We start from the raw sequence: 26,365 nt of genomic DNA, 5'->3' as shown, positions 1-26,365 counted from the left end.
TCATAGGGTTATTATAAAAAAATTAGTGAGCAAATGCTGATAAAGTCCTCAACAAGGGCTCTATGTATGTTGACAACTCAATTATTTATTTGTGGACTGGACCCTATTTGAGCCTTAGGCTTGTATAACTGCTTATTGGATATCTCCAATTGGATGTCTGGTTGACATCTCACACTTGCCAAGTCTGTCTCTGAATTCTCGATCACCCCCCACCTGCCGCAACCATGCCCCTAAATGGTCCTTCTATCCTTCTGGTTGCTCAAGCCAAACCTTGAGGTACTCTTTGCTCCTCTCCTCTCACAGCCCACATTCAGTACACCACGGAAGCCTATAGGCTATACTTGCAAATACATACAGAATCTGACTATTTCTCACTGCTTCTGCTGCACCCTGCTGCTGAGACAGCACCATCTCTGGATTGCCGCAGAGCTTCCAAACCAGCTCCCTGCGTCCTCCTTGCCCCACTGTAGCCTATCCTTAACACGGCAGCCCCAGGGAGCCTTCTAAAATCTGTTTCAGATCATGTTACTCTTGTGCTCCAATCCCTTCCTTGTACCACATTTCAGCAGGAGAGGGCAGTGGCCGGCAGGACCCTCTGTAATCTGGTCCCCGTGCGCTCCCTCCCGACGGCTAGATTCACCCCTCTGCACCCTCTGGCCCCTGCCAGGTCCTAAACACGCCTGATTTAGGGCTTCAACACTGGCTCCCCCTCCGCTCTCTGCCTTGTCTTCTACCCCATATTCACACTGCTCAAGTTCCTCTTCTTCGGAGAGCTTTGTTTGCATTTCCCCTTCTCAATGCTGCCTATCCTGCAATCCATCCCCTTCTTTGCTCCCATGTGCCTAACAGTCTTATTTTGCTGTATTTATTTTTGTCTTATCAGTTAACCTATGAAATACTATACAGTGTACTTACCTATTGTACTGCTTATTGCCCATAACTCACTTCTAGAAGTTAAAATTCATGAGGATAAGAAGTGTCTGTTTTAATCAATAATGTATCCCAAGGATCTAAAATATTATCTTCTAAATTAATATTTGTCAAGTGAATGAATACTATATATTATTATTTCATCTCACCTTCCTCCATCCTCCCCCGCCACCTCTAAAATAGGGCCCAGATGGAATAAGGGATAAATTCAAACATAGTAAAATTTCTTTTATATTTTTAATTAAGCCATGATGCATCTTAAACCAGCTTGTTGTCCTCTGACTGATAAACATTCAGAAGTAAAGCGCTCTCTCTCTCTCTGTGTGTGCGCTCAGGTGCTCAGTCATGTCTACCTCTTTTGTGACCCCATGGACTATAGCCAACTAGGCTCCTCTGTCCATAGGATTTTTCAGGCAAGAATACTAAAATGTGTTGCCAGGGGATCTTAGCAACCCAGAGATTGAACCTGCTTCTCCCGCGTCTTTTGCATTGGCAGGCAGATTCTTTACCACTAGTGCCACTGAGAAGCCCCTCTATGTCTATAAATGGCAAGTAATCATATTGACAAAATTAAGTATAAATTCAAAAGTAAAATGCATCACCATGATCAGGCTCCTGGAAGAATTGGCTCCAGGAACCTCTGTGGATACTAAAACCTACAGATACTCAAATCCTTTACATGAAATGACCTACTCTAGTCAGCCTTCCACATCCATGATTAGTTGAATCCATCAGATGCAGAACCATGGATACAAAAGGTCAACCATATACTGAATCCTCAAGTCTACAATTACAGCCCAGGTATTTAGTATTCAAAGATTATGTTACTGTGTTGTAAGTAGAAGGTATACAAATGTGAAAAGATCAATAGGAAACCTACAGGCTTTTACACAAGACTTGCCATCATAAATGTTAAATAACCACTAGCGTGAGATTATTCCTGGTGTCCTTTGATAACTTGAGTAGAAAGTCATGGGAAAGAATCCATCATCATTCAAAAGGCTGTAAAATTGATTTTATCTTTTATTTTAACCATCCTCCATTATATAAAAGACTTATAAACTAAAGCAATTAAAAGGTCAAAATGGCCACACCCCCCACCAATCATATTCACTTTATCATTGACTAAAGTGATCGGAGAGAGTTATGAAACAAAATATAACAATTCTAGAATTTAAAAAAAATTCTATAATTTTTCTTGTATCATGCAATGAGGAAAAACTGATATCTATTATTTGTTCCTTCAGGCCCTCTTCCACTGGCTATAACGTATGTCTCCTTTTTCGCCTTATTAAGTCAAAGAGGAAAAATAGCTCTATAACTTATCATCTCTCCCTACTTGAATTTCAGTTGTTTTACTTGTACAATAAATAATGATGATGAATTGAAGTTGCATATATCAAAGAGTAATTTCATAAGTAACTTTAAAATATCTTTAGTCAATATGAAAAGGTATGTATGAAAATCTATCTGTGCACTTATTCTGACCAATAATTTATTTGCTCCTGTCAGCTTATATACCTGTGAAGAAAAACAAAACAAAGTTCTTCATAGTTCATGGTCAAGTTTTATAACAATTCTGAGAAGTTAGGAATTCCAAAAGGAAACATTTCACCTTGACTGATTCCTGTCATTTAGCTAGTCTGCATATATATCTCCCTTCCCTGATAATTTAAAAGGATAAAGGGAAAATATAGATCTTATAGGTATACTCATTTCATTTTAATTACAAAAGAACAGGCTACAAGCCTTAATATGCCAACTGGGAACTGGGTTAATATTTAGTTTCCTGACTGTCTATTTATTGCTAAGATTTCTCTAATTCTATATTCAATCATACAACAAATGTTCATAGAGCATCAGTTCTGTTAAGGATTCTAATCCCTGGATATTCAAATAAAAAATATTTGATTAATATGGTGCATGTAAACATGCCTTCTAGCAATTCTTAGTTATTACCAAAAAGTTATTTTAAATTTTTATAATATATATTATTCTTTTAGTTAAACTTATTTTAATAACTTAGCTTTGATCAAATGTTTTAATTCATATTGAAAATTGTGCTCTGTATGTTTTATACCCTGGAGAAGGAAATAGTAACCTGCTCCAGTATTCTTGTTGGGAAAATACCATGGACAGAGGAGTCTGGTGAGCTACAGTCCATGGGGTTGCAAAGAGTCAGACATGACTTAGTGACTAAACCACTACCACCATACGTTTCATACCATAAATAAGACTATACATAAAATCAGTGGCATAGTACGTATTCATTAGCACAGACAGAAGTACACACAAATTTTTTAGATAGGATGTAACTTTTGAGATTTAAGTCTCAGTTCAGTTCAGTTGCTCAGTAGCATCCAACTCTTTGCAACCCCATGGACTGCAGCACACCAGACTTCCCTGTCGATCACCAACTCCCAGAGCTTGTTCAAACTCATGTTCATCAAGTCAGTGATGCCATCCAATCATCTTATCCTCTGTCATCCCCTTCTCCTCCTGCCTTCAATCTTTCCCAGCATCGGGGTCTTTTCCAATGAGTCAGTTCTTTGCATCAGGTGGCCAAAGTATTGGAATTTCAGCTTCAGCATCAGTCCTTCCAATGAATATTTAGGACTGATTTCCTTTAAGATTGACTGGTTTGATCTCCTTGTGGTCTAAGGAATCTCGCTTTAAGTCTAGTCTAGTCTAGATTTAAGTCTAGAGTGAGTGAGTCAAACTCAGAAAGGTTAAATGACTTGCCTACAGTTTTAGAGAAGAGAGGCAGTAGAATCAAGTTCTTCTGTCTCTTGATTCTAATTTTTCATATAAAACACAACTCCATCACCCTCCATGAAATTAAAATAAATGGACATATATAGACAAACCAAACAAGAAACTTAGCATTCAGTGCTAACAGCAAATACAATACTAAAATGTTAAAAAAAATTTTTTTAACAATGCCCAGATCAAAAGATCCTAAGACAATTTAACCATGCAACTCATATTCTGTATTTGAGTTATCTCATAAATGTATGAATTGCTGTTGAAACAATTACTTTGTAAGCAGCCAAGTTAAATATTTACGGCAAAGAGCTTCCCATTTCCTCTTGGCATTAATTACTCACTTTTCTGTGCTTTGTGTATTTTAATTATATTACCTGGAGTGGTCTTCACTAGTACCACCTTAATGCATGACATGGTGAGATTACCAGGTTAGCTAGTTTCTCCAATGACACAGAAAGAGGGCAGACACTCAGAAAGCCCCACAATCGAGGCTACTGGTCAGTTATATGGTTAGCCCCTTGGATTCTGGCTGTGAAGTGAAGTAAGTGTTAGTCATTCAGTTATGTCCGACTCTGTAACCGCATGGACTGCAGACCTGGCTCCTCTGTCCATGGAATTCTCCAGGCAAGAATACTGGAGCAGGTATCCACTAACTTCCTCAGGGCATCTCACTAATCCAGGGATTAAACCCTGGTCTCCTTCATTGCAGGCAAATTCTTTACCAACTGACCCACCAGGGAAGACCCTAATGAATGCTAGAAGCAATATTTTAAAGGAGATTTTGGGTCTACCAAATAAAAGTCAGGCCCATATGATCTGCCTTCAACTTGGAATCAGTAAGAGAAATAATGTGAGGGATACATACGTTGGCATTCTGCAGGGAAAGCTTGAAAGGGATGTCTACCAAGACCTTTAGACTGGTGAAAAAATCTTGGTTCAGCATGGCAATATTCACAATTTTGCCTAGAGACAGTCCTCGCGGCTAAAGGGTAATAGCACATTCTGGGATGCCACTTCTCAATATCAAGGACATTTGTAATTCAGCTAAGGGATAAAGGTTCTTCCTCCTCAAGAAAGGTAGGGGAAAGGGATCTCAGTTTAAACTGTAACATACTAACCCATCCCCTTCTGTAGGTAGTCAGAGCAAGCTAAGTTTGATTGCAGTTTTCTTCCAGGCCTGAAAGAGTGGAGGAGACCAATGGAAGTAAAAAATGACTGTCCCTGGCCTTAGTTCCTAACATCAGAAACTAGAACAGATCTCAAGCTTCCAAAGAGGATAAGCATTCTGAGGTTGACTGTGTGATTAATTTAAAACCTCCTCCATACATACAAAGCAATTCTGCAATGTCAACAGAGGTTAAACTTACTTATGATTAGAGAAGTAGTTATTTTCCTAAATAGTGCAAAATACTGGCTTTGGGTTTTAAACAATCTTAAGTCATCAGGATGACTAGCTTTCCTTCTTTTGACATCCTTGAAAGAAATTTTAGATGTGCTTAAATCTTTTATCATAACAGTTTCATTCATTTTGGTGTGTAATTATGGAGAACCTTTCCATTTCAGTATCTTCTATGTATCAAACATTCTTTTATATATTGTTAATACAGAGATAAATAAATACAGATAGAATAAACTGACCCATAGGAAAATATTTGCCAGATGAGCTGTAACTCTACATTGCATTCATTTCAATGCAGTGAATCAATGACCTCAAAAGGCAGAACAAGATCTTACAAGTTAAATGTCAGTAATGTTCCTTACTGAGTGAGAACACAGTTAGAAATACTTGCCTACTAATAGTGTGAACATATTCTTCTGTTACATGATGTCCTTTTAACACATTTTAGTTTCTCAGGAAAAAACTTCTTCCAGGGTTTTAAATGATGTCTGATGTGTCTGTGTTACTTTCAGCAAATACATTCGCTTAATTCTCTCTAACATACTATCTTCAGCAAACAGGCATCTATCAAGGTTTGTGTAATATACTAAATGCTAAATAGAAGTTAAACCTACAAAAGGGGCTCTTTTAGACAAAAAAGTCATGGTTTAGAAAAATTTTTGTTCTCTACACTTTCAATTTAGGCTGAATCTTGAAATTAGCATCTTCATAAAGTGCTGAAAGACCCACATTTTGGTGCTATTCTTTGACTGACTTGGGACTATAGGTGAGGGATTATATCTTTCACTCATGCTGTGAAGTTATTTCTGAAATGATATTATTAAGTACCATCAGGGACAAGGTGTAGTTGAAGGAATGCTTAAGAATTTAATCAGTATTTAAAATATCCCAGTCTACTTTATCTGGCAGGTGTACACATTAGTTTTAAGGGAGTTGGTCCCCAAATGATTTCATGATATCCAAGTAAAATGAATATGTGTATATTTATTTCCTTGAATGATTACTAAGCCTCTCAAATAGTAAATGTGGACTTATGTAAAATGAGTAGGTGTAAGAAGGTGAATCCTAAAGACAAACAGTTTAAACCAATAAAGAATTTCTCTGGAAAGAATAAAGAGGAAGTGACTAGGGGTAGGAGAGGAGCAGGAAGAAAGGCGGATGAAAGCTTCCTTGCTTAATTGTTTATAAATTGTTGTTAAGAGACAAAATTCTCTCTATGCCCAGATTATGTAATTTATCCAAAGTGTGCAGGCTTTCTGTTCAGCAGTGCTGATAACGACACTAATAGTTTAATTACAACTTGCTGCTCAAGGAGATAAACAAGGCTGTTTGCTTTTTAAGCCAGGGGTTACAATTACTTTTAAAGGCAGGGTGAAGGCGCATCTGAGAGTAGATCTTATGGTGTCAGGAAAGCCACCCAAAACCAGCTGGAAAACAAAGAGCTGCGAATGAGCAACCACCAGAAAATTAGAGCAGAAGCTCCCGATCCGAGCGGTGGAGCAGCAGGCGGGAGGCGTAGTAAACAGGCGGCACATGTAGGTGGGCAGGGACAGAAAGTTTTCTGAGGCCAGTCAGTGAGCTCTTTCCCTGGGATTCCATCACCGAGGGACTGAGCATCCCGCCCCCCCCCCCCCCAAGCTGTCCAGCTCTGTCATGCCTCTGTCACACAGCCCTCAGCTTCAGCACCACCAAGAGGACAGCTCCCCAACCAAAGAACACAGCCCTCAGTGACTGCCCTCCCTCGCTGACGAACATCCTTCCCAGCACATTTCTTTCTTACTGTTGTCTTGACACTGTGCTTTTAAGGGTATTTTCTAAAGGACATTTGGAAGGGACTGGGAGCTTGTCTGGCCTGTTTATTTCCGGATGAAAAGGAGTGGAGTTCTCTCTGAAAAGTCCAATCTTTTCATTGGCCTTCAGAGCAATTTAACCAGAATAAAAGACTGCAAGTCACTGGCTTGAATCTGGTGGCAGAATGGTTCAGCCTAACCCAGCACTAACAGAAACTTGAAACTCTTCTTTCACGCTTTATTTTGTTTTGTTGTAAAAGCACCAGTAGTAGGTGAACAACCTTTATTAAGTGTCTCCTTAGCCCCTTTCCTTCTCTGCTAAGCCAAAGACGTTAAGGGAATATACTGGAGTTTGGTTAAAAAAAAAAAAAAAAGAGTGATCCTTAATATCTCTGGGTTGGAAACAACCTTGACCCTGAAAGGAACTCTTCTCAGTCCTTTCCAAGAACCCTCACAGTCATATTGTGAATCTAGAACATACAAGTGAAGGATTAATAGTTCCAAATGGAGACCACAGTCTACTACTGCATGCCACAAAAGCTATCAAAGCTTCCTCCAATAAAGCCTTCTTTCCCCCAGTCACAAATCCAGAGGCAAACATTCCAGATGTGACAAGAAAACGAAGGGTTAAAAAAAAACCCAAATCACCAAAATAGGAAAAATTACACTCCAAAGAAGTTGGCTACTTTGGCACACTCCGTTACCATCCCACCAGTCATAGGATATGGTTCCTTAGCCAACGCATCTCCTTTCTCTATGCAGAGCTTTCTCCTTCATTCAGACTTCTCAGTAGTGAGTAAAATAGTCATTATTTGAAGTTTCTCTTTCCTTGAGTATGCACACACACACATACTTTGATTCAGTTCCATTTTCAAGGGTTTATTTCCTAAAGAAAAAGGGATCCTCTTCTTCTTAAAGTTATTTTGAAGGAGGATTTTGAGGAAAATGCCCTCACTCTTTTTGCAGTGGAGTTGCTAGAATAGTAAGGAATTCTAGAAAGGAAGAGACACAAGCTTGGGCGGGGGGGGGGGGGGGGGGGGGGGGGGACTTAGCAGTCTTCTAGAAAAGTTAGTGGTGAACAACTTCCTCCTGGTGACAGGGACCCTGTACTAGGAACAGGAAGGGGTGGGGGTGTTCTGCCCCTGAATCTGGAGCAACAGCTGCATCAGTGGAGACAGCGGACACTGGTGCGTCCTTTCAGGTAACCCTGACAGGTCTCAGTGGAAACAGTTTGACTCCCTGTATCCCTGAGTCCTTTCTGTGGCTCCTTTCTTCCTTCTTTCCTCCTTCCTCCCTTCCTTTCCCGTCCCATCCTTCCTGTATCTGCCTCTCTTCTCCTCCCTCCTGCTTCTTTCTCTCCCTCCTCCACCTCAGTTACCTTTTCACTTAACCCATCTGGGCCACCTTGGGTACCAGTCTCACTGACAGCTTCCCATCACCCCATGTGTATCCTACGGACCGTCTTATTACTATCATCACGATGGTTGCTTGCCGACTGCTGGGTCCGGTTCCCAGCTGTTAAACCCCACCCCCTCCTCTCTGCTCACTTCAGAGCCGCAGCAGTGGTATCAACCCGGCAGTCACCAGAGTCTGAATGTCACCAACAAGTTCCACCCGGCGGTAGCAGCTCCACCAGCAAACCACACCAGCGGAGCCTTGCCAGCCCCCTCCGCCCACAGCCGGCGGCGCTCGAGGAAGCTGACCCGCGCTCCAGGCTACGCCTACGATCATTGTTAACGGTGACAGCACTTTCTCCTCTTCAAGGCAGGGGAAAGCCCGGCGTGTGATTCCCGGGTGGATGCAGGGCTCCACGCGCCACCCTCCCCCACCTCCGCAAACCACCCCCCACCCAACACACACCCTCCTCTCCCGGCACACAAAGAGAGCGAGTGCGCGCCGGGGAGCAGCAGGGCAGGAAGTGGGGCGGGATGGGGGCGGGGGGCGGGGTGGGGTACCAAAGGAGGGGCTGGGGGCCGAGCCAGCCCGGGAGGAGGGGAGGAAGCCGGGTGGGGGCGAGAGCGGGGCACGCGCTCCGTCCTCACCTGCCCCCAGGTTAAAGGAGATCCTGGCCTCAGCGAGGTACGGCGTGTCGCTCTTGGAGCGGACTCTTCTGATGGGCCGCCGGTCTATATCGTCCTCCGAAGATGCCGCCATTAAGGTGGGAGGCAGGAGCAGGGTCGCCCGGCGAGCTGAGAGGGAGAAGGAGATGGAGAGAGAGAGGGAGAGAGGCGGAAAGGGGGAGGGGGGGAAAGGAAGAGGCTCGCTCACAGGGAAGGGGGGAGGGGGAGGGGGATGGGAGAGGGAGGGAAAGGGGACGGGGAGGGAGGGGGGGAAGAGAGGGGAAAAGGAAAAAAGAAAAAAAAAGAGGGAGAGAGAAAGAAAGAGAGCAAAGGAGAGAAAAGGGTGAAGGGAGAGAAAGAAAACCCGTTAAGGATTTGTGGACTGGAGCAGAGATCGGGCTCTCCCTGGCTGGCGCTCGCCCCCACCTCCCCTCACCCCTAGCTCTTCTCCCAGCCCCAGGGCCAGCGGGTCTGCGCTGCAGGCGGGACGGCCACCCCGCCTCCTGCCTGCAGCCCCAGGTTGCAGCTCTTGGCCCAGAGAGGCGAATGCGAAAGGGAGGACTCCAAAGATGCCCAGTCAGCACTGTGTCCTCTCCCGCCAAATGCACTTACCCCCGCTTCTCAAGTGCGCACGCGGGTCTCCTTAACCCCCAGGACTGTCTGGTCCAAGGATGCCCAACCAGACAGCCCAGCTTCAGCTTCCCTTGCATGCCATTATTAGTCCTGGGGTGCAAGCCTAGCCCCAGCTGGTCAGGGGAGAGAACAGGATACGTGGGAGTACCCCCTGCGCACCATCTCCCCCAGCTCTGGAGCTCAAATAGAGATGGAACCAGATGTGGAAGCATGTACAACTTTAGGGGTAGGTTGCCTGTAAAGTTTCTAGATTTGCTATTTTGAATGTAGACAAGTATGTGCTTAGGTGCTCAGTGGTGTCCAACTCATTGCGACCCCATGGACTACAGCCTGCCAGGCTCCTCTGTCAGTGAGATTCTCCAGGCAAGAATACTGGCGTGGGTTGCCATGCCCTCATTCATGGGATCTTCCCAACCCAGGGATCCAACCCAGGTCACCCACATTGCAGTTGAATTCTTTACCATCTGAGCCACCAGGAAAGACTAGGTATATTCACCAAGAATTGAGTGGCTTTTCTTTTTTTTTTTATGTGGACCATTTTTAAAGTCTTTATTGAATTTGTTATAATATTGCTTCTGTTTTATGTTTTGGCTTTTTGACTGCCAGGAATTTGGGATCTTAGCTCTCCCACCAGGGATCAAATCTGCACCCTGTACCTTGGTAGGCAAAGTGTTAACCACTGGCTTGCCAGTGAAGTCCCCCAGTGGCTTTCTTAGCACTACTGATTTTTAGGATATGTTTATCTCTATGGAAGTACCCACTCGTTTTCACTTTCAAGTTTTTATTTGGTGATTTACAGCATGCATAGTGGTCTTTGGATTGGACCTGTAGTCTCTGTAACTCTGTATCGTTGTTTCTGAAGGACAGACTGAAGATCAAGGGCACCTCACATTTCTTTGAATGTCTGCACTGCAGCCTTCCCATGTTATACAGTAGGAACAGCTAGAAAGATTTCTGGAGTGTGAGTCAGAATGGTTTTGATGCTCCTACTGAACCTATTGATGGGCTCAACTCTTTGATGTTTGTCTTCTGGCAGCTTCAGTCACTTGGTCTTTTGTGGCCAGATGTTGCCACATTTCTTTCTAACAGGAGCCCACCTGGAGTACACAGATAAATGTTACCTTCATTCCCTTCCTGCTACAAAGGAAATCTCAGTGTCAAGTCATGACCTTCAGTCTCAGAGGATGAAGCGCTGCTTCAGCTCTGCAAAACTTCCCTCTCCACTTCAGCTGTCAGCTCTAACTCTTATCCTGTATCCTTGCGCCCAGCCTAGACTCTTCAGTCTCTTCACATTGGTCTCTTACTTCACACATAGGTAGTAACTCTTCATCTGCCCTCTCCTTGATGCTGCTTCAGTCTCCACCATATGATTTCTCTCCCAGTCTGTTTATTTATTTATTTATTTATTTTTTATCTCCCAGTCTGTTTAACCTTCCCATGGAACTCTTGGCCCCAGAGCCTCCATTTTTCACTCCTATTCCCCTCCTTGTATCCTTACCTCTGCTTTTTATCCCCACCACTCAGTCACAGTTACTTTAAAGGTCATCAATAGCCTTACAACAGTTAGGTCCATTTGTTTCTTGAGTAATGTATCCTTCTTGAAATAATCCTTTCCTTTGGCCTCCCTGTAGGTAGGAAGGACTACCTTCCTAATCGCTGAATTTCTCATAGTTAGCCAGTTCCCAGCACTTAATTTTAAATTACTTATCCTGGCTTTCAGGGCCCTTTACAACCTGATTCCCATCTGTCTTTCCTACCTCATCTCCCACTGTTTCCCTCCAGTCTGTTCAGAGTTGTCCCCACAAGTCTGACTCATTTCTGCATCTGCACCTTTCCTTGTGTTGTACACCACAGATTTCTTCCCAATAAGCTTTCCATGTTCTCCTTCAGGAATGTGAGATGACTGGCTCACTAGTCTTTGGCATGAATCCAGTACAGAGTAAATGCTCAATAGATATTTTTTAATAAAAGAAGAGAGGGGGGAAAAAAAAGAAGAGAGGAGAGAGGAAAAGGGAAGGATGGAGGAAGGAGAGAAGAGGGAAGCAAAGAGTAAAGGAGAGTTATACAACTAATGGGTCAATGAGTAGCTGAAATGGGGACAAAATCTATTTCTACCTGATTTCAAATCCTGTTCTTTAACCAGTATATTGATTTGCTAAGTGTGTGTGTGTGTGTGTGTGTGTGTGTGTATGTTGACTGTCCACATTTTCAATTCATTTTTCTATGATATTTGTCTCCTTATCATGTCCCATTTGTCTCTGTTAAACATAGACTATAAATGGATGCCTCCCATCCCAGGAGGCACAACAGGGCTGTTTGGCTCATGAAATGAACAATGAAGGTTAATGCTTTTAGGTGACTAACTAGGCTGCAAACCAATATTATGATCATAACATTTAGGTTCACACTCTTAAAGAAGTACAAAAGTAAGGAAATACACTATATAAACTATGCAGTATATAAACTATGCATGCATGCATAGTTGCTTCAGTTGTGTCTGATTCTTTGTGACCACATGGACTGTAGCCTGCCAGGCTCCTCAGCCCATGAAATTCTTCAGGCAAGAATACTGGAGTGGGCTGCCATTTCCTACTCCAGGGGATCTTCCCAACCCATAGCTCTCTTTGAATGAATGCAGTGCTATTATTATTATTTTGCCTGTGCTGCATGGCATGGGAGGGGCCTTAGTTCCTTAACCAGGGATGGAACCTGTGACCCTTGCAGTGGAAGCCCTGAATCTTAATCACTGGACCACCAGGGAAATCCCTAATGCAGTGCTCTTTGATTGTTCAAAAAGTTTGGGATTCCCCACCCTCTTGTCTTTTCATTCATCAGCCTTGCCTTTATTAAAAAACAATAAAGTCATCTGAAGGAATACCTAGTCTTAGCTTTCTCTGTTTCTTTGATATTACTTAATAATGGTTCTTGACATAGAGAAGTACATCTTTGAATTTCTGCTTCTTATTCATTTGATGTTTCAGAGGATGAGGAATGTAATATTGCTACTATCTTAAGTTTACTTTTCTTTAAAAGAGTTTAAATGTACTTTTATATTATCTCTATCATATGGACCAGTATTATTGAAATAATTCTAGATACTTTTTACAAAAGGAACATTAAAATACTACATCTGTCCACATGTGCATGTTCTTGAATTATTTTATGACATTTTCATTTCTGACTATTATCTTCCAGTATTTGGCTTCCAAAATTTGCTGCCTTCTTTGTCTCGTCTGTGTTTTCCCATTATCATTTTTCACTTTGCCTCTTTTATTTCCTCCCATCTTTTGTGGGAGGAAATCCTTTTAACAACTCCCTTACAAAGTCAGTCCCAGCTCATGTATCTCTCTCTTATCCTGTATGAAGGATTCACTCCTCTATGAGGGCTTGTTCCAGTGTTTCCACAGTTTTTATTCTCTGGGAATCCTTCCACAAATGTGACCTCCTGTCATAAACTATCTGACTGACTGATGTCAGGGGAAGAGCCCGGGGGTGTGGATTAGGGGTGGTGGGTATCGCTCCAGCCCTACCACTACTTCAGTGAGTACTGCTGGGCATTTCACTGTCACCTCAGCTATAAAAATGCAAGGGTCGTCTGGCACAGAAACAGAGACACACAGGTCAATGGAACAGAATAGAGTGCCCAGAAATAGACCCACACTTACACAGTCAATTAATCTATGACAAAAGAGGCAAGAATATACAAGGGGGGAAAGCCAGCCTTTTTAAGCAGTGCTGCTGGGAAAACTGGAGAGCTACCTGCAAAAGAATCAAACTGGACTACTTTCTCATACTATCTACAATAATAAACTCAAGATGGGTTAAAGGCTTAAATCTAAGACCTGAAACCATAAAACTCCCAGAAGAAAACAGGAAGTATGGCCTCTGACATCAGTCTTAGCAATATTTTTTTGAATATGTCTCCTCAGGCAAGGGAATGAAAGCAGAAATAAACAAATGGGATGGCACCAAACCAAAAAGCTTTTGCACAGTGAAGGAAACTATCAACAAAATGAAAAGGCAGGCTACTGAATGGGAAAAGACATTTGCAAATGATATATCTGATAATGCTCCCAAATATACAAAAAGCTCATACATCTCAACATAAAAAATAATCAACTCAATTAAAAAATAAGCAGAAGATATAAATAGATATTTTTCCAAAGTCATATAAATGGCCAATAGGCCCATGAAATATGCTTAGTATCACCAATCGTTATGACAATACAAGTCCAAATCACAGTGGGATATCACTTCATGCCTGAGAGAGTGGTTTTTGCTGGGGAGACAACAAATAGCAAGTTTTAGGAGAGGATGTGGAAAACAGTGTGAAGGTTCCTCAGAAAACTGTAAATAGAGCCACCACATAACACAGCAATTCTACTCCTGGGTATTTGTCTGAAGAAGACAAAAACATGGATTTGAGGAGATATGTCCAACCCTATGTTCATTGCAGCATTGTTTACCATGTCAAGAATATGGCAACAACCTGGGTGCCCATCACTGGATGCATGGATAGAGAAAATGTGGTATATACATTTAGTGGACTACCACTCAGTCGCGAAAAAGAATGAGCTCTTCCCATTTGTGACAACTTGGATGGACTCTGGCAGGGACGAAGAAAGATAGATACCATGTGATCTCACTTATATGTGGAATCTAAAAAGCAGAACAAATGAACAAACTTAAGAAAATGGAAGTGGAGATGTGGGATTCTAGAACAGAGGGGTGGCTGCTTCTAGAAAGGGATGGGGGGTGAGAGAGATGGGTGAGGAGATTAAGAGGTACAAACTTCCAGTCACAAAATAAATGAGTCAGAGTAAGAAACGTACATCGTGGGGAATACAGTCAGTAACTGTGTAATACCTTTGTATGGTGACATACTGTGAATAGACTTATCAGTGGTAACCATTTTGAAACGTATAGAAATGTGGAATCACTATGCTATACGCCAGGAACTAACAGTGTTGTGAAAGTGAAGTTGCTCAGTCATGTCTGACTCTTTGTGACCCCATGGACTGTAGCCTACCAGGCTCCTCCGTCCAGGGGATTTTCCAGGCAAGAGTACTGGAGTGGGGTGCCATTGCCTTCTCCAACAGTGTTGTAGATTAATTAGATTTCACAAATAAACAAATGAACTCATAGAAAAAGAGATCAGATTTGTGGTTACCAGCAGTGGGAGTGGGAGAGGGAATTGAATGGAGGTAGTCAAAAGGTAACACATTTCAAGTCATAAGGTAAAAAGTACTAGGGACGTAATATACAACATGCGAAATATAATTAACATTGCTATATCTCATATATGAAAGTTGTTAAGAAGTAAAGTCTGAGAGTTCTCATCACAAGGAAAAAATTTCTTTTTACATATATACTTTTGCACTCCTCTCTGGATAGAGCAATTGATCCATCTATCAACAGACAGATAGATAGGTTAGGGACTTTAGAGACAGGAGAGCAAATGATAATCAAATGAGGTCAACAGGTGAATCTGCATAAAAGGTACACAAACATTCTTTGTACTGATTTATTTTTGCAAATTTTCCGTAAGTTTTACATTATTTCCAATAAAAGTTTAAAAGTACTATAAAATAAGTAAAAATATGTTTCCTTCCTTCTATTTGCAAAAGTTTCCAAGGCTTAGCAATGACGTCACATCATTACTTTAATCTTTCTGAAAAATTATCATGTCAGCCATTCCCACAGGCTGCAGATAAATACAATAATGATCTTAAGGGTAATCGATTCTACATTTATGCTAGAGGTGTTTGAATTTCTGTTAAAAAATTTATTAGAATAGTATTGTCAAACAGATTAAAGAATCGGGGCTGCATAGATTAAGTATACATGTTATACTATTTTGCATACCTAACACGAGTTAGATACATAAGAACCTTTACACCTTGCAATTAAATCCAGTTAAAATCAGTGTGATGTCACTGAGTGATGGTCCTGAAGATCGTTTATGTAGAAAATGCAAAATGCCAATGATGAAGATGAATGTTATTAACTACAATATCAAGCCAACAAGATTGCAGCAGTAACTTGCATAGGTTTTAAATAGGCTTAACACAAATGTACCAAAAAGGCTTTTGTGCTTTTTATTGAAACTAAATTTAGTATGTAACTGCTGAGATGTTTTTTTTCTTTTCTATGCATATGTATGCTTTGCTAGATAACCAAGAATCTGAGGAGTTGTTATTGGCATATCTTAGAGCTCTCCGCTTAAACTTGTAATTAAAGGAGCTGTCCATTCTGCACAGTTCTGCTATTTATTCCTTTTTCTATGTGGCCAATTTTGTGGGGCCCACAAAGGAGAGGGTACAGGTGCCTAGTTTTTCCCACTGCTCCCCAGCATTCTGTCTCCTTGGTATTCAGTGTCACGCAGCTTCGAGCAGGGTTTCACCATTCTCATCACAATCCATATATGTAGAATTATGGAATTGTGAAGGGCACAGCTTGTGCGGCCATAGCCCAAAGGTAGTGGCTTCCCAAAGAGATGGCTCCATGTCCGGGCATTCAGACCAGCCCTGTTCCCTATAGCCATATGGGTCTCACATTGACTTTCTTCTGACCCCTCCTTTAGGGCTTCAGTACCTAGCTCTGATATCTGGATAAAGACGAATACGATACTATTTGATCCTACTGAATAGCTACCATAACATCGCATAGGGGTCTCTCCCCTGGAAGGACTAATGTTTTGGTTTATATAAAATTGTGCCTTGTTTTAAAACTACTTGAAGGATATAGGATACAGTAATAAAAACTGTTCGAGTATAAGAGCCACATCCTCTGTGTTTTGGAGGAGTTTTCTGATTCCCTGAATACTTGTATGTTGTGATAGCCAGCCTCCAGATGGCTCCTAGGGATCCCCAACACTTGGCATTCACGTCCATGCCCTCCCACACTCAATCAGTGCTGGTGTCTGTGACCATTAAAATATGGTGGAAACGATGGTGTATCAGAAAATACATGGCAGCTTCTGTCTTTGGAGTCTTGGGAGGAGCCAAGTGCAATGTCACAGGGACACCCAAAAAGCCAGGGAAGAGGTTCATGCGGCAAGAAGCTGATGCCTCCTGACAAGTGCCATCTGCGTGAGCTGTCTTCAAAGCCCCAGAGAAACCCTGGGACTGATGATGACCACAGCCCTGACCAGCATCCTGACTCTGAGCCACCTCAGACTCTGAGCCACAGCAACCCAACTAAGACATTCCTGAGTTTCTGACCTACAGAAACTATGAGATAATAAATGTTTGCTGTTTTAAGCCACTACATTTTGGGATAACTTGATATGCAGCACTAGGTAAGTAATGCACATGGGTTCTCAGTGGACTGAGAGCATCATTCATGAATGCTTTGATACCATCTGTGGCTACCAGAAAACCCAAACCTTAAACAGTTTGATGGATTAATTGGCAAGTTGTAAGACAGAAGTGGCATCACCGACTCAATGGGCATGAGTTTGAGTAAACTCCGGGAGTTGGTGATGGACAGGGAGGCCTGGCGTGCTGCAATTCATGGGGTCGCGAAGAGTTGGATATGAATGAGCGACTGAACTGAACTGAAGACAGAAGATTCAAACAAAAATTAGGAAAACAGTATCAAATGACAGTACAAACTTTTCCACTGGAAAGCCTTTCTTTTCCTTTTCTTCAATCATTGCCTGTCTAAACTCTGCCCATCTTTTATGGCTGAAATTTTTTTACTTCCATCCCAAATATAGCACCAATGTGAGAATGTGGCATTTTCCATTCTATCTCTACCTGTGGCACTTCATAATTTGTATGAATGTGTAAATAATGTGGATGCTATTTTCCTTCCAGACAATATGAAATAAACTTAACCAGCTACACAGGCTCTGAGGTTTATCCCCCAGTTCCATACTAACAGTTGAATGATTTCACGTAAGTCACTTGTCCCCCTCTACATCTCTAAGATGGGCCTTACACAGCACCTACATCTGAGGGTTGCTATGAGGATTTAAACATGTAATCTATGTAAAGTCTTTAGCAAAAGAAATTCCCAATAAACATTCATCATATTAAAACTGTTATTCCTAGCCATCTCCAAGTAAAGCTGTCACTGTGAAATTAAACTTTGGCATAATTCCCAAGCTTAATGCTTATTAGATCTTGGGAAAAAGTTAGTGAGCTCTCCAAGCTTTAGTTTCCTTATATGTAAACTAGAAATAAACTCTCTCACTGGGCCTTCGGAGGATAAAACATTATATAACAAATGTAAAACACCGAACACAGAGCCTGACAAATGGTAGGCGGGCAACAAATGTTCATTGCTTCCTTTCCTCTCAGTTTCTTAAAGTAGATACTGTGCAGGGTGGCTGGGGGCTGGCTGCTAAAACATGCTAGATGCAAAGAGGAAAATGTGTTTCAGGCCTGGTATGTTGAATTGAGTCGGACATAAACCTAAACAGCTTTCTGTTGTTGAACGTGCCTGGTTAAGACATACAAGTCACTTTCTCCATCTTATTTAATAGCGCAGGTCATGTTAAACCTTATTTATTTTTATTTTACTTCTACTTATTTATATTTCCTACATGGTCAGTTTTCAGTAGTTGCTGTAATTAATGACATAGTTTGAGATCTAAAGATTCTAATATTTCTAATTCATGTTCAATGAATAAGAGGGTGACATATACTTGGACATACCTTTGTGTGGCAAACTACTGAGCTTGGTCACTTGCAAAGTGATCTTAGGGGCAAAGACAATGGGTTTGAATTCCATTGGAGCCCCACGTACAGTAACAGGATGTAGACATACAGGCGTCAGACTAGACAGTAGCAGACCATGTCCCAGCCCCAGATGTGCCACCATCTTGCTGTTTTAGATAAATCACCTTTTTTCCAGAAGGGCTGGCTGTTGCAGGGGAAAGTGAGTCAGTAATCACGTTTAAACCTCCACTCTGCCTCTTTGGAGTTGATAATTCTACTGAGATTTAGTTTCTAATAAATTGGGGGCAGTCATATCTAAGTCATAGTTATGTGATTTTGAATGAAATAAACACATGTAGCTTCTAGTACATGGTAGGTATTTAATAAACAAATGTTTGCTTTTCTTTCCTTCTCTGACCCTCAGTTTCATCATCTATAAAATGGGCCAGTTGAATTAAGTTACTGCTGGTTCTAATGTTCTGTTACTATAGGAACTACACTATTAAATGGCACTTGCTATTCGAATGCAATGAAGTGCTTTATCTGGCTATAATAAGAACAAAAGCATATTGTGGTGGTGTGGAGAAGGGAAAACACAAAAATTCCTAAATGTATGTGTCTAAGAAGGCCTGCCCAGTACAGATTCAGTAATTATTTAATTTGCATTCTGTTGTGTCTACAGATGGGCCGATGATAGCAATCAAATCATAGGGTATTAGTCAGAGACTCTGTATAGTAAATAGTAGCAGAACAGATCCAGTAGCATCGAGCCAGCTGGCAAAGTCACCCTTTGGGCAAAAACAGTGTGTGGTTGGTTGACCTTTTCCTCTTTTATTCCCCTAAATCATTTCCTGATTATTTCCTAAGTGGGTTAGAACCAACTACCCCAAGACATAAATTGTTTACTTATTTTAAATTAAGACAGAGAAAATTAAAGGCAATCTATTCAAGGAGCTTGAGTTAGGTTGAAAAAATACGTGTGTGCATGAGTGGGTGTGCCCATGTATATAAAAAGAGCGTAAGAACATTCAATCTTATACAGGTTATAAAGAGGACTTAGTTTTATTAATAGACGGTGGGCTAATTGAGTTTTTTGTATGTGTTTTGTTGTTCACCTAACTTTTTCTGTAATTATTATATGCTACGGGCAAGGTCCATATGGTAGCAAAGAGTCAGACACGACTGAAGTGACTCAGCATGCACGCACCTTGGTAGTGAGAGGGAAAATGAGTTCTAATAATAAGAAGCTCCCATGGGGACTTAGGTGGGCTCCCCTGGTGGCTGAACTGGTAAAGAATCCGCCTGCCAATGTGGGAGACCTAAGAGGTGTAGTTTCAATCCCTGGGTGGGGAAGATCCCCTGGAAAAGTGAATGGCACCCCACTTGAGTACTCTTGCCTGGGAAATCCCATGGACAAGGAGCCTGGAGGCTACAGTTCACGGGGTCGCAAATGGTTGGACACGACTGAAGCGACTTAGCACATGGGGACTTAGGCAGATTTTCTTCCTCTCCTCCACCCACCCCTGCAATTCAACCTAAAGGTCAGAGGATCTCACCATCCCCTTGTGACAATTTCCCAAGTAAATAAGGTAAAAATTCACGTTAAGAAACTGAACCTAAGATCTAGGTACACAGAATGACTCTATTGCCACATTTGTATCTTGTAACCTTGACGCATTCTACCATTTGAAATCCATGAACATCTTTGCATCCTTGTACCACTGCTCCTGGAAGTCTTCCCTACTGCTGCCATAGACACCAGTATCCTGCAGCATGTGGTAGGAAGAGTCACAAGGCTCAGGATTATAATTCTAGCTCCATTCCTAATAGCTGTGTGGGTTTTGGAAGTGACTTGATGATTGGAAACATGGGTTACTTCACCGGTCACCTGGGGATAATAACAAGTATGTCACAAATTTCCCATTCCAGGACTAACTGAGACCATAAATACCAAGCCCCTAGCACTGAAAATGTGGGTCTTCTTTTCACCGTCATTTCTTCTTGTAACTTCTGGGTACACATGTGTCCAGATTACTGAGAAAGCATAGGATACGGGGCTGATATAAAAAATCAGCTGTCCGGGATGATGCATGAAGTGGGATCTTGCTTTCCAAAGACAAGAATTAAACTGGACTAAACCAAATAATTTTTTCTCCACTTGTGACCTATCAAATTTAGTCATCAAATAATGCATAATCAACTAAATGGAACAGAAGATCTTATGTGTAGGTTCAAAAGAAAAGTAAGGTCTATTTTTAACTAACTGTAGCTGAATCTTTTTTTCTTCCTTTGCAACTTTCTGTGACAGCCTATACTTCTCTAAAATGATTGAGCTGCATTGAGACATTTTTTAAGAAAACTTGTTTTCTTTAGATGCTCTCATAAGTGTTAACCTGGAATTTTCTTCTTATTAAAACACAAGCCTGAATTTGAATAATATTGCTAACTTCAGACATTTGGTTCATGTAAATATTTCAGATGGACTATTTAGTACTAGGGAGAAAATATTATATTTACAGGGAAAACTTCTAATTTAGAAAATAAATGTTTCCTTTAAATAACCTCCCAATCCTTCAAATAATATGAAAGGAAAATTAAAGGCCCAAAGGAACTATACACTCCGAGGCAGTTGTAAAACATGTTAGTGAAATTATTTTAGGAATTACCTAGGTACATAAAATGTTTTGGATGGTTTCCCAAACTTTATAGAACTACCAGGAAATCCCTCCATCTCCATCTTTACACTCTTCCCTTTTCTTCTTTCTCAGTGAACAGCTTCATTATCCATCCAGTGAGGATGACGGTTCATCTGCCTTTGCATGCTTAGGAATTCCAAACCTGATACTGAATCCCTTAGGATATCTAATGCAGAGGAGATCTGTTGTCAGATCTGTTTTTATCTTTTCTTGGACACTAACTTAGAATCACATCTTTCTCCCTACATGTGCACACACGCACACTCGCACACACACACACACGCACAGCCCTCTCATTTGGATACCCTCATCTGTGCTAACAAAACTCCCAGTGTGCAGATTCTCCTAGCATTTATCTTTCGGGACTGAAATCATTGCTTTATCTGCCTCTGTATTAGATAGCTAACTACATGAGGCCAGGGGATGTGTCTTGAGTTTGAATCCCGAGCCTATAGTTAGTGTTCCAAAAACAGTGAATTTTGGATAAATATAATCAAATTTTTATTACAGTTCATTCATTTACCTCTCTAGGCTCAATTTTCCTTATTTATGAAAGTAAAGAATTAGACTAGTCAAATTCTATACCTCATACTGTTTGTATTAAAAGCATCTGAGAGCTGTAAAAATAAAACAAAACCACCCCTTAAAATAGGAAAACTCGTATTATCTCACTTGACTCTCAAAGATTCTGATCTGTATACCTGGGCAAGGGCTGTAGAATTTGCTTCTGATATGTAACAAGGTTTGGCATCTGGAAGCTCTTTGAGCTCTAGAAATCATTCAAATGTTCTGTGCTTCCTACAGAAGAGATGCTAAATTTCTGAATCTGTTGTTTCAAGTCTCTTCCTTTGAACTCTACTTTGTTTTCCAATCTCAGGTATCACCTTCACCTTGCGTCTTCTGATCCAGTCGTACTGAATTGCTTACAGAAAGACCTGTCCCTGCTGGCTTTTTGTGCAAGGAATGCACTGCTATTGTGCTGACTGAAGCATGAAGTTTAGGTACAAACTCTTCCAAAAACAATTCTCTGATACTTTCTCTTCCCTTTTAGACCCTTTATTTTGCTTCTACAAAGGTGTTTTTTATTGTACTATATCATCTTTGAGCTTCTTGAAGGCACAGAACAGTTATTCAACTAGTGCTCGTTCCTTATTGTGGCAAATTATTCCTTAAACAAATATTCACTGAGAATCTGTTATCTAAATTTACATCATTTTATGCTCATACTAATAATATTGCAAGCATGGTTGATATCTTGCAAATGGGGAAACAAGGGCTTATAGAGGTCCAGTCACTTGAATGACCAGCCACATGGCTGTTTACTAGTTGGAATTGAATTAGCTTCCAGGACTTTCTGATGTCACTTTCTTCACATTACCATGTTTTCTTAAGGGAACAAAAGAATAAAGAGAAATATGATTTGAAGTAGAGTCTTTCAAATCTATTTCCTTGTTCCTAAGTAAATGCTGACTCATTTTTTTAAATTGAGGTGACATTGGTTCATAACATTATATAAGTTTTGTGGGTGCAATATTATATTTTCACTTCTTTATACTCTCTAGCATGCTCACCATGAAAAGTTTGGTTTCCATTTGTCACCATACAGTCAACACCCTTTATGTATTTCAACCTCCCTAAAGCTGATTCATTCAAATCACCTCTTGGAAGCCACATTTGGATAAACTAGACTTTGCTGTAAACTCAGAGGAAATCAGTACAGTTTAGCCAGTGTTTTTTTTTTTTTAATTGGTGGCTAATTACTTTTTACAATACTGTGGGGAGTTTTGCCATAATTTGACATTAATCAGCCACGGGTGTACATGTGTCACCCATCCCGAAACCCCTTCCCACCTTCCTCCCCATCTGATCCCTCTAGACAATGTTTTAAGAGAGTTTACAGGAAAAAAATTCTCAGTAGTAAAATCATAAAGAGGATTCCTTTGGGATTTGTTAGCGACTTAATTTAAAAATTGAAGTTTTGTTGCTTTTCTTGTTCTTGTGTTTTAAGACTGTTCCACCCTGCCACGGGGGCTCCCCTGGTGGCTCATAATGGTAAAGAAATTGCCTGCAATGCACGTGACCCTGGGTCAGGACTATCCCCTGGAGAAGGGAATAGCTACTTACTCCAGTCTTCTTGTCTGGAGAATTATACGGATAGAGGAGCCTGGTGGGCTACAGTCCTCGGTGTGGCAAAGAGCTAGACACAACTGAGCGACTAATACTTTCACTTCTTTCACTTCACTTTCACCTTGCTAAGGGCTTGAAAATTTGAATTAGGAATAAATGGTGGTAGAGAAGATCAGAGATGGCACAGGGTGAAGGGTTTTCTTGGGGAGCTTGAGGTCCTGCCACTTTCCCCTGAGGCTTGACAAGACGAAAAGATAATTAACATAAGAGCTAATATTTATTAAATGCATATTAGGTACTTGACATTTTGCTTAGTGTTTCATATTTATTTGTTGAGGGTTTCCAAATGTTAGTCACTTCTATATCACTTGTACGGATTTTGCAAGCTCTAAGTGTCATCTACACTATTATTTACTTAATGTTTTTCCTTCATTACTTTGAAGTGGATTTCACTCATTTTTTCCCCCTTTTGTTCTAAGTCGTGCCATGCTCAGTGACTTCAGTAATGTTTGACTTTTAGAGACCCCAGGGACTGTAACCCACTAGGCTCCTCTGTCCATGCGATTTTTCAGGCAAGGACACTGGAGTGGGTTCCCATGCCCTCCTCCAGGGGATCTTCCCGACTCAGGGATCGAACATTCACCTCCTTTATCTCTGGCATTGCAGGCAAATTCTTTAATGCTGAGACACCTGGGAAGCCCTTTATTCTAAGCAGTAGCCCATAAATATGAAGTCTGGTTACATAATTCTATATTTCAATTAAATAATTTTCCACTTACATCTTTTCCAAACACAATAAAATGAATTAGTATAAAAAAGTTCAAGTATTTCCTGAAAAGCATATTGGACCATAGTTTGGGAAACATTGCTTCATTTCAACCCTCAAAGAACCCTTTGCGTTGAGAATTATCATCATTTGCATTCAAAAGGGAAAAATGAGGGAAAAAGAGTAAATAACTTGCCTAATATTACAAGCTGAAAAGTGAAAATCACAGTCTGAACTCAGATCTGTGTTATTCCAAAACCCAAGCCCTAAAATATTATGACATTCTTCTCCAGCCCTGGGAAAGATTTCAGTCATACCTCCAATTTTGCATATGCCATAACCGTAATTTTGTAAAAATATGAATGTGCTTGAAACTGAAAGTAAAATAAAAAATTAAAATGGATGTGTAGGGGTGATTTTCCTTTCCATTTCCCCCAAACCCCTTAATATTTCAGCCTTGCTTTGCTCTTGGTTTTCCCAGGTGGTGCTGGTGGCAAAGAACACACCTGCCGATGCAGGAGATGCAAGAGACATGGGTTTGATCTTCCTGTGGGAAGATCCCCTGGAGGAGGAAATGGTAGCCCATTCTAGTCCTCTTGCCTGGAGGATCCCATGGACAGAGGAGCCTGGTAGACTACAGTCCATGGAGTCGCAAAGAGTTGGACACGACTGAGCGTCTGAGCACATTTTGCTTCTATGATTGAGAAAAGGTACAGAGATCTCTAAGATAATCTCTCTGATCAGTCCTAACATTTCAGAGGTCCGATTTAATACCAATATTCATCCCGTAGTAGTAGCAGTTGCTTAGACGTGTCGGACTATTTGTGACACCATGGACTGTAGCCCACCAGGCTCCCCTATCCAAGTATAATTATGTGGGTCTAATTGTTTATTAAAATATTCTCAAAAATATTAAAAATGGTATTGTCCATGAGCTGATTTTGATGCATTAGGCTCTCTGTCCTTGCTTCTGCCAGCTCAGTTAGAGAGGGCAGTACTGAAAGTTTTTAGGAACAGATTTGTTTGAGCAGTGAGGAGTGAGAATTTCTTCCAAGCACCTGTGAATTGTTTATGCTAATTGGGTCATAACTGATGCTGCCTGTATGTGGGCTGCGTCTTTAGTCCACTCTCTGTATGCTGTATGTGAAAGCAGGCGCTATTAATCGAGCAGAGTTATTTTACTGTATTTTCATATGATTTTCTTCCTCTCTGTGCCTCATCCTCTCATCTTTTCTCTCTTGCCTCTTGTCCTTATGCCCTACTTATGAGCCCTGAGTCACAGTGTGTGACAAAGCAGGTGCTTGCTGGGGGGAAAGGCACAGAAAGCGATGGAGAGCCAGGTGATGTAAATGGACGGCACCAAGACGGCTACTTTCTGTGCAGAGAAACGTCCTGTTCAAGGGCACACTCCAGAAACGGGAGGCTGGGCTTCATGGTCATCTACACATGCACGGAATTGACAGGCTGGCTATCTCCACAATATCTTCCCTCTTGATCTGCCTTCACCCTCTCCTTCACAATGTTCCCTGCATTAAACACAGGTTTGGAGAGCCTGAATGTGAGCAATTAGAGGTCTAAAATGGAGTGTGTGGGAGGTTAAGAGGGAAGGCTTGGTAGTTAGCTTGTCATCCATGAGTGAAGCACAGCGGGCTGCTTCCTGGCTAGAGCTACAGAGAGGAAAAAAAAACAACCAGAAAAATCCCCCAAAGTGAGTATTTATTGAGGGCGATAACTTCAGCATCACAAAAACAAGGCTGGAAACTACATAAGAAAAGTGTCACCTGAAGCACCTCTCAGAGACAAGGGTCTGAAAAGCAGTCTGATGACATGTTAACTACTTGGTTAAGGACATCACCATGAAGACACAGAAAAGATGCAGCCAGTTTTGCCGTGCTGGTCCTAGCAGAACTCTGAGGAGAAGATGGGTGAATGGAAAAGATTACAATTTAGTTGGCAACTGTGCCCCCACACGGGGACACAGTTGCTTTAGAATCACTGTTTTGGCCTCAGTCCTTAAAGAGCAAATTACGAGCTTTGTGTAAGACCACGATATTAAAGTTTTAGGGGGCAATCGTGGAGCAGGAAGATAACCTGGCACCCGCCAAGCAAGACCTCTGGAAACATGGCCAGGCCTTCAGTGAGTGGTCCTCTGGTGTCTGGCTCCCGTGTAGGGCTTAGGTGGGCATCCACAGCACCTCCCAGGAGTATGAACGGTAGCCAGTTTGAGGATTAATCAGTCCCAAAGTATTAGGACTTGCCGAGGTAGTAAAGGTCTGAAGAAGGAAGGAGAAAGGAATCTCAACTAAAGGTCAGCCCAGAGCTAGTTTCTGGAACGTGTTCAGCGCAGCCTTTGACTTGATCTCAAGTAAGTTCATCAGAGTAAATGTTGAGGGGCTCAAGCCTTCCAGAATTCTACTTTTAGGCAGAATAAAAACTCAGCCTTCACAGACTATTGTATATTAAAAAGTCCTTCTTAGAAGGGTACTGTTCAGGAACCCCTGGAAATCTATTTTAAAAGGTTAATTCTTTCCA

The 26,365-nt window shown here is 41.4% G+C and overlaps 1 protein-coding gene across 7 annotated transcripts in view; it reads right to left on the bottom strand.

Moving 5' to 3' along the window:
* The window catches only part of PHACTR1 (phosphatase and actin regulator 1), a 491,697-nt gene that overhangs the window by 456,576 nt on the left and 8,756 nt on the right, over positions 1–26,365 (bottom strand). For all 7 annotated transcript variants that reach the window (XM_070457043.1, XM_070457047.1, XM_070457042.1 and 4 more), the window contains exon 3: positions 8,928–9,074. In XM_070457043.1, the coding sequence (XP_070313144.1) occupies positions 8,928–9,074 (147 nt within the window). The remainder of the gene's footprint in view (positions 1–8,927; positions 9,075–26,365) is intronic.

Source organism: Odocoileus virginianus, chromosome 27 (assembly GCF_023699985.2).
Source record: "Odocoileus virginianus isolate 20LAN1187 ecotype Illinois chromosome 27, Ovbor_1.2, whole genome shotgun sequence".
Classification (NCBI taxonomy): domain Eukaryota; kingdom Metazoa; phylum Chordata; class Mammalia; order Artiodactyla; family Cervidae; genus Odocoileus; species Odocoileus virginianus.
The sequence above is the reverse complement of the archived record's forward strand: the minus strand, read 5'-3'. Positions and strand labels throughout refer to the sequence as shown.